The following is a 9,259-nucleotide window of genomic DNA, read 5'->3' as shown; positions in this document are numbered from 1 at the left end:
TGTTCGAGCTAGCGGAGATGGCGAAACTCACGGCAATAATGAGAGAAAAATCGACTGTAAGATTTATAACTGAATGGGAACCTTTTGTAAACTTTATGAAGGGATGAGAAAAAAATGACTTGTATATCTGTGGATTCAACCAATAGTGTAAAAAATGTTGAGAGAGAAATGAGAGATTTGGATTTGACAGTGATAAAGAAAAATAATAACAATAATAACAACAACATTGTTATATATTTTTGCTGAGGAGAATATTGGAAGAACATTTTATTTGGTGTTTTGTTTGTTTGATTTTGCTTTGTCTCATTTTTGTGGGCGTGTCTTTATAGGTATATTTTGTTTTTTAGTGTTTTTTATTTACTGTTGTTTGGAAATAATAAAAAGATTAAAACCCAAAGAATTTACCGTAGCTCAAATTGGGAACCAAACGTGTTCAGCAAAGAAAGAGGAGTGTGTGCTTTTATTTTTATTATCTCTCCTTTCAATACCGCCCAACAGACAAAGATCTCTGGGCAGTTCACAAAAAAATTACAACCACAAAATTACATCACAAAATATAAAACGTGGAAGCTTAAAACCAGAATACAAAAGTTTTTTATTTATTTATTTATTACATTTTTATACCGCCCAATAGCCGAAGCTCTCTGGGCGGTTCACAAAAATTAAAACCATAATAAAACTACCAACAGGTTAAAAACACAAATACAAAATACAGTATCAAAATTTATTTATTTATTTATTACATTTATATACCGCCTCCATAGCAAGAGCTCTCTGTGCGGTTTACAGAAATTCTAAAATTGAGATTAAAATGAGTATACAAAATTTAAAATTCTAAAACACAGAACATACATACATGAAGCATTAAAAACCATTAAAATAAACATGTGGGTGATTAAGATGTGCCGCCATATGCCTGGGCAAAGAGGAAAGTCTTAACCTGGCGCCGGAAAGATAGCAGCGTTGGTGCCAGGCGAGCCTCGTCAGGGAGAGCGTCCCATAGTCTGGGGGCCACCACCGAAAAGGCCCTGTCCCTCTTTGCCACACTCTGAGCCTCTCTCGGAGTGTGCACACGGAGGAGGACCTTAGATGTTGAACATAGTGACCGGGTATATTCACGTCAGGAGAGGCGTTCCGACAGGTATTGTGGTCCCAAGCCGTGTAAGGTTTTATAGGTCAAAAACAGCACCTTGAATTTGGCTTGGAAACATACAGGCAGCCAGTGCAAGCGGACCAGTTCAACCAGAATAAAACGAAGCAGCTCAGGTCTACTTTCATGGGGGAGGAGAGACGCTTAAAACACTTAAACGTTCAATGGGTTTGTATGCAAAGGCATACATGAGGCCTTTTGCAGTATCTCCAGTATTTGAGGCAGTAAGCCTGTGTGCAGCAGTTGCTGTGGAACATGGGCGGGAGGGTGCTGTTGCACCTTGTCCTGCTTTGTTGGTCCCTGGTCAACGGCTGGTTGGCAGGGCCGGTGCTACCATTGGGCCAGCTAGGCAGCTGCCTGGGCACAGACCTCAGAGGGATGCAGTACTGCCCTTTAAGGGTCACAATTTTATACAAATTAGCTGTTTAAAGAAAAAACATAATAAAAGGAAAATATAACAGTTCAGGAACTCTTCTTGAACAGCTGAATCAAAGTTGGCCATTGTTGGGTGTGTGCGTGCAGGTAGCTCGCCTTGCCTAGGATGCAAAATAGTCTGGCACCGGCCCTGCTGGTTGGCTGCTGTGTGAACAGGGTGCTGGACTAGATGGAGCCATGGTCTGATCCAGCATCAGGGCTCCTCTTATATTCTTAACTTTGGGCTGGAAGCGGATCTGAGGAAATGTTAAGTAGAACGACCTTTGCTGGTTGGTAATCCAGATCAGCCTCTGATCTGCAACATTATATGCTTTTAGACGCCAGGTGAAGACCTTTTTATTCTCCCAGCATTTTAACAGTCTATAAATACATTTTAACTCGGTGTTTTAAATTTGTAATTTTGCATTGCTGCTGTTTTCATTTGGTTGAGCTTTTATATTGTATTTTATATTATGGTTTTATACTGTTGTTTTATACTTTGAATGGTTTTAATTTTTGTGAACCGCCCAGAGAGCTCCGGCTATTGGGCGGTATAGAAATGTAATAAATAAATAATAAATAAATAGAGAGGTCCGCTTGGCGCCTACACTATACTGCTTTCGTCGCCAGCTGAAGACCTTTTTATTCACTCAGTATTTTAACACTTAATTTTAACTTAAATTTAAATTTTACTGTTTTAACTCTGTATTTTAATCCTATATCAACTTTGCTGTGTGGTTTTATCCTGGTTGCGCTTTTTATACTGTATTTCGTAATTGTGTTTTAAACTGTTGGGTGTTTTACTGTGGTTTTAATTTTTGTGAACCGCCCAGAGAGCTTCGGCTATTGGGCGGTATAAAAATGTAATAAATAAATAAATAAATAAATAAAAATAAACAAACAAACATTACAGTGGCCTACATTACAGAGACACTCCTTCCAGCACAGTCTTGTGCTTAGTTTACTTTGTGGGCAGGAAAGCCTAAAATTGACTAACAGCACAATATTGTGCACATCTATTCGAAAGAAAGTCCCACTGAGTTCAGGTTGCAGATGACACCACTTTGATGGCTGAAAGCGAGGAGGAGCTGAGGAGCCTTATGACAAAGGTGAAAGAAGAAAGTGCAAAAGCCGGGTTGCAGTTAAACCTCAAAAAAACCAAGATTATGGCAACCAGCTTGATTGATAACTGGCAAATAGAGGGAGAAAACGTGGAGGCAGTGACAGACTTTGTATTTCTGGGCGCAAAGATTACTGCAGATGCTGACTGCAGCCAGGAAATCAGAAGACGTTTACTTCTTGGGAGGAGAGCAATGACAAATCTTGATAAAATAGTTAAGAGCAGAGACACCACACTGACAACAAAGGTCCGCATAGTTAAAGCAATGGTATTCCCCGTAGTAACCTATGGCTGCGAGAGCTGGACCATAAGGAAGGCTGAGCGAAGGAAGATAGATGCTTTTGAACTGTGGTGTTGGAGGAAAATTCTGAGAGTGCCTTGGACTGCAAGAAGATCAAACCAGTCCATACTCCAGGAAATAAAGCCAGACTGCTCACTTGAGGGAATGGTAGTAAAGGCCAAACTGAAGTACTTTGGCCACATAATGAGAAGACAGGATACCCTGGAGAAGAGGCTGATGCTAGGGAAAGTGGAAGGCAAAAGGAAGAGGGGCCGACCAAGGGCAAGATGGATGGATGATATTCTGGAGGTCACAGACTTGACCTTGGGGGAGCTGGGGGTGGCGACAGCCGACAGAAAGCTCTGGCGTGGGCTGGTCCATGAAGTCACGAAGAGTCGGAAACGACTGAACGAATAAACAACAAAAGCCTAAATAAACCTTGAGCACGAAATAAGTCCCGAATGAGAAAGAGGAGGATGGCTGTCTTTGCTGTTCCTCAGTCGCAGCTACGGCCAAAACCTGATTTTCTCTATTGATTTCAAAGGGGTGGTTTTTACCGTATTTCTTCGATTCTAAGACGCACTTTTCCCCCCATATAAACATCTCTAAGAACGGGGTGTGTCTTAGAATCATGGGTGCGTTTTATTATTTCTTAGAATCAAAGCTTTTTTTCTGTTGGCGGTACTGAAATTAGTGTGCGTCTTACAATCGATGGCGTCTTAGAATCGAAGAAATACGGTACTTCCGCCCCGGAGCCGAGGAGAGAATTGAAAGCTAAAACGGAAGCGCCCAATGTATCCCTCTTCAATTTTCTTTTGTCTGTGTCTCTATGCAGAGCGGCCAACCTCTTCCGCCTATTGTAACCAATCACCTGACAGAGATCGGGCACTCCCACACGCCACGCCCCCTCCTCCACTGTCAATTCAATTGAGTAGTTCCCTGTGTATTTTCAGGGTTCTCCCCCCACCCCTTTCACACGTTGCTCGTTTATTTTGGATTTGTACCCCCATGCCAGCCCTTATGTGTGTGTGTACACAGGTGACATAATGGAATATTAGAAAATGAGTTCTTTGCTAAACGGATTATTTGAATATTTGGCTCCATAGTCTCATGTTTACTACTGTTCTGCCTTGATTACTGTGCCATAAAAATATGCCCTATGCTTAATCAGCATGAGCTCTGAGTTCACATTATTTTAAACCTGTAAAGACAACATAGTAGTTGCAAGTGGTTGTGTTTCTTGCTTATATACATAACCCCCCTTTTTTTAGAGGAAACACTTCTCTAGCAGGTGGCAGAGGTTATTAGGAGCATGTACAGAGATTCCAATTAAAATAAGAGGAAGAAGCCCAGCAAATGGGATTCAGAAATGTAGTCTGGCGGGAAAACTCTCAATGCAGAATATCCACACTGTGCAGAGGAGAGTTCCTGCACAACCGTTGTGTGGAGGGCTCTGTGGAGTTCTCCATCGCATTGAGTTGACTTTTCCCACTGGCTACAGTGCCGCTCTAGGAGTGCCTCCTATTGTGCTTGGAGTTCTATAATGTTAAAACTGCAGCCCCAGATAAAAGGAGACAGTTGACATGACACAGGGGTCTGGAAACAAAGCCCTATGAAGACACTGAAACAACTGGACATGTTTAGCCTGGAGAAGAGAAGATTGAGGGGAGACATGATAGCACTCTTCAGATACTTAAAAGGTTGTCACACAGAGGAGGGCCAGGATCTCTTCTCGATCCTCCCAGAGCGCAGGACACGAAATAACGGGCTCAAGTTAAAAGGAAGCCAGATTCCAGCTGGACATCAGGAAAAACTTCCTGACAAGAGCAGTACAATGGAACCAGTTACCAAGGGAGGTTGTGGGCTCTCCCACACTAGAGGCCTCCAAGACAACCATCTGTCAGGTATGCTTTAAGGTGGATTCCTGCATTGAACAGGGGGTTGGACTTGATGGCCTTATAGGCCCGTTCCAACTCTACTATTCTATGATTCTATAAGCCCATTAAGAAAACTGCCTCCATAAGAAAACACTATGTTCTTTTAGCACCAAGGCTTGGTTTTTACAAAATAAGATGTACACACATGGAAAATGAGATTCTATGACCTCATACTAATGCCACTCTGAAAGCAAGTCATTACAAAACAACTAGGCATATAGTTATAGATTCAACTTTGGCAGTTTGACTTGGGAGGGCTTAGAAAGGACGGACCTAATGGGAACTTTTGATTTCCACTTCCTTGGGCTGCGATGGGTGGAGCAAGACAAAAGCTGAGCTTGCAAAGCTACAGTGTCAGTAGAAGCTGTTTCATAGTTTGGCATTATCTTGTATGCACAGTGTGACATATATGGTGCAACTTTATGGAAAATCAAAAATACTTTCGAAACCCACTCTCCAGAGTTGCACTCAAACTAGCATGTCATTCATAAGCCCTGAGACCAGCCTGGGATCTGCTTGACTCATGCTGAAAACAATGCGTGCCCTGCTGCTTGTACAAGTAGGTTCTCTGCCAGGCCAGACACCATATGAAACTGCAAGGAGAAAAATCCATAACCCCCAAATATTCTGACAGAGCCAAATAAAATACAAGGAAACCTTTATTTTCAACTTTTATCAAGATTTTTTTTTGTATTTTTCCAGCTGTTTCAGAGGACAAGTCCAGTCAGTTTTTGTATTAAAAGGATCTTGATGGAGGTAGCTGTGTCTGTCCTGACTTTTGCTTGCACTCGTCTTGGTAAACAAACTCAAAATAAAATTAAAATCAAGGAAGTGTGAGCCAAGGTGGTGAGCATCGCAGCCAGGTCTGTGTAACAGATGTGGAGCTGCAGCCTCCAGTCACTATGTACAAGGTCCATCCAATGTCCCCTCACCCAAGTGCAATCCCAGTGCAACTGGCAGCTTATGGAATATTGCACTTCCTCCTCTCTCCAGCCATATCCCCATACGGAGGGGACATAATCTGATCAGGAGTGCCAGGCAGAAGGAGAAAGGGGTCGCTATTCATATAAGGAGGGTGTGTATACTGTCACTTTAGCTGAATCACTGGGTTGGCAGCACTGGACAGGCATCTCACTGCTGCTGAGCCACCTACGGAGAGAGAAAGAGAGCGATAAAGAACACCTTAGTACAGTGTACTCCCTACAGAACCCACCCGGCTGGGGCAGTCGCCATGGGCCCCCTCCCTCCAGTGTAATGCCAGGGTTAGGGTGGAGGGGAACACGGCAGGCCTGGAAGCTTACCTGCTGGGGTGGTGGCGGTGGAGGAGGTTCACTGCTACGGTTTGCCAAGCGGCTGAGGATGTTGCGCTCCGACATCTGGAGGCGCACAGCCACTGGAGGAATGCGGGCAATGGTAGCAGGCAGCCGCGTCACATCAGCCTTCATGTCGCTCAGCAACTCCTCCAGCTGCTTCAGCACTGGAAGAAAAAAAGGAAATTCTGGACTTACCTGTGAATTTGTTCTCCTAAAGGGAGGGAGGGCAGCTAGTTCTTGGAAAGGTCTGGGGCTCGGAAGGCAAACCCCAATTTTGAACCGGAGGAGGGGGGGCTACTGCTCTAACACTGAAGTGGAGAATGCTCCCACGCCCAGACCAAATCTATAACCGACAGCTACAACCAGCTTCAGAGAACCATTACAGATGCGGAGAACATAAGTGGCGGTGCCAGCTCCCCAAAATGCAGTTCTCTCCTAAAAGGTTGCATTATAGTCGAAGCCATGAGATAGAATGGCACCATGTAGGATGGGGCCTAGCTGCCCTCCTTTCCTTGAGAACAGAAATTCACAGGCAAGTCCAGAATTTCCTTTCCTCCTCCCTTGGGGGGAGGAGAGCAGCTAGTATAAGCAGGTTGAAAAGGGGTACATGCTGGAAAGGAGGCAACCATAACATGGTGCCACTTACAAAGGGCTTTGCAGCTGTACGCGAAGATGTCTCAGCCCAAGAAAAAAAGGATTTCATAGTGCCTGATGAAGTTATGCATTGAAGCCCACGTGACTATTTTGTGTGTCTTCTTAGGGGAGAGGAGGGCTGTGAAGATGGTAGCAGCCACAGTTCCTTGGCATTGCCCCAGACAAAGAGAAAAGCAGGTCATCCCTCCTGCCTCAAGACCAGCAGGATCTTAGTGAAGACTCTGGAAACTAAAAGGATTGGCACAGAATTGGTGTTATTGCTCACAAAACTGCTCCTGATTTGGATGTGAAGGTAGACCAGGATGAGATTGCATTTGGTGAAGCGGTCTCAGACAAGAAAAGATCAAATAAGTGTCTGCATGTGGAAGTTACAGTTGCCATGCTTTTGATTCAGGATAGTCAGTATTTCATTTGTGGGTTTTTTTGGGAGTGTTAGAAAAAAATATTTCCCGTTTCTAGGACAGGAACTGGTTTGATGACCTCCATTTCAAGCAGGTGAATTTCTTTGGAGATGCAGTGATATTTGGAGAGATTGTTGGATATGGGAACCAAGAAAAACCTATCTCAGCATTCTGGCGAATTCCATGGCTTAACATCTGGAGACTAATAACCCATTGGTGATGTTTTTCCAAGTATCTGCAAATCCCTTCAAGCAGCTTTCAACCAGGATAAGAGCCATGCTGGATCAGACCAAAGGCCTATCTAGCCCAGTATTCTGTTCATGGTTGCCAACCAGCTGCCTGTGGAAGTTGACAGGTAAGACGTGGGTGCAATAGCACCCTTTCACTCGTGAATTTTGCAGAAAGGGGAGGGGAAAGCGCACCATATAGTATGATATTTGGTCTTCTTTCCCAAAGATTGAGGAGAAGCAGCTAGGATTGGATCTCTTATTCCTGCTTTTGTCATCATATAGGCTTGATTCCCTTTAAGAAACAAGAAGGAACAAGGTGGGTTGGAAGAGATGTTTCTTTGTGAAGTATGATGCACCTTTCGTTTCTACTAACAACAGACTTCAGAGGGCCCCTGAACAACTTTCAATACAAGGAGACACTAGGTTTGGCTCTACATCCTAATTGCGTAGCAACAGATTCCTTCAGGTAGCCATTTTGGAAGCCATCAATGCGCTATCTAGTTGTATAGTGTCGAAGCATGTGCTAGCAAGGACAGCTATGTAGTCACATGCACACACTTGTTTCTTTGTCCAGGCCATCCTTGTTTATCACCGACCCATGTGACAGCACCGCTAGTGAGAATGGACTTTGCGGAAGATGCTCTTAGAGCCATAGCTGAGGAGTCCAACTTGCTGGGTAGGGTAGTTTTGGAACTGTGGTTGAGCTGGTTTATCGACAGCTTCTCAGCTTCAGAAAGGAAGGATGCTTTTGAGGCGAGGGTTGTCATAGCACTGTCAACTTGGGGAAAGTCCAGTCTTGTATGGTATCTTCAATAGTAGATGGTTGTTGATGTGCCAGTTTGCTCTTGGAGAGATTTTGGTAGGACGATCACTCCTGGGTAAAGTGACTGTGGTCTTGAACCTCCTCTACTTGGGAGATCTTCTAAGGGTCCAATAAATGGTGCCAGTCCCTTAGGCAATGACAAGAGCATGGTCTAGAGCAACTGTGAGAGCAGCAGTGCTCCCAGGACCCACAACACCTCTTATGTCCACATCTGTGAACCTTCTGCTCCTGAAGTGGTTATGAGAAAATGAAGACTTTCACTTCCGCCATGGAAGGAGGGATTCCTTCTCCTAGAAACTACTCTAACTCAGGAGAGCATTTCTTGCTGTCTTTTAAAAGATTATCTTAATCCAAGTTGCCTTAATTGAAGTTACAAAACATTCTTTTTAATGAGTATTTGCCATTGTTGCTGTTTTCAACTTTTAAAAAACTGGGGTTTTTTTAAACTGTGTTTTACTGCCATATTGATTTTATTATGTGTGTTATTGTTGTACTTTGCCTCCTGCCCTGAAAGTCGGCCAAGAAATATTTTTAAATCAATCAATAAATCAGTGCCTGCTCCCTTCAGATAAAGAATGCAGAAGAGAGAAGCCTGGTAAGAAAAAGACTGCAACGGTGTTTGGCTATACTGGGGGAGGCACCTTTGTGATGGAAGGCAGCCCAAATGCCCTCTATGGACAGACCTGCTGGCAGAGGCTGAAGGGAAGGATTTCCCCTTCAGATCCAGTGCCAGGGAAGGTTTGCTCAGGGGTTCTCTTGCTAGCAAACCTCATCTCAACTCCTGCTCTGTGCTTCTTGTGACCAAGTTTACAGTGGTGAGAAAAAGTTTTGTAAACCCCTTAGGATTGTCACGTATTTCCAACCTAAAATGTTATTATATCTTAATCTAACCCCATGATCCTAGATAAATAGATGACCCGATTAAACAAATGACACA

General features: G+C 43.7%; 1 protein-coding gene across 2 annotated transcripts in view; it reads right to left on the bottom strand.

The window, feature by feature from the left end:
• Positions 1-5,542: 5,542 nt before the first annotated feature.
• Positions 5,543-9,259, bottom strand: part of CHD4 (chromodomain helicase DNA binding protein 4) — a 29,000-nt gene continuing 25,283 nt past the window's right edge. For both annotated transcript variants that reach the window (XM_063128977.1, XM_063128978.1), the window contains exons 39-40: positions 6,203-6,378; positions 5,543-6,050 (exon numbers count right to left, since the gene is read on the bottom strand). In XM_063128977.1, coding sequence (XP_062985047.1) covers positions 6,033-6,050; positions 6,203-6,378 — 194 coding nt within the window. In that variant the 3' untranslated portion in view covers positions 5,543-6,032. The remainder of the gene's footprint in view (positions 6,051-6,202; positions 6,379-9,259) is intronic.

This window comes from Elgaria multicarinata, chromosome 6 (genome assembly GCF_023053635.1).
Source record: "Elgaria multicarinata webbii isolate HBS135686 ecotype San Diego chromosome 6, rElgMul1.1.pri, whole genome shotgun sequence".
In the NCBI taxonomy this organism is placed as follows: Eukaryota; Metazoa; Chordata; class Lepidosauria; order Squamata; family Anguidae; genus Elgaria; species Elgaria multicarinata.
The sequence above is the reverse complement of the archived record's forward strand: the minus strand, read 5'-3'. Positions and strand labels throughout refer to the sequence as shown.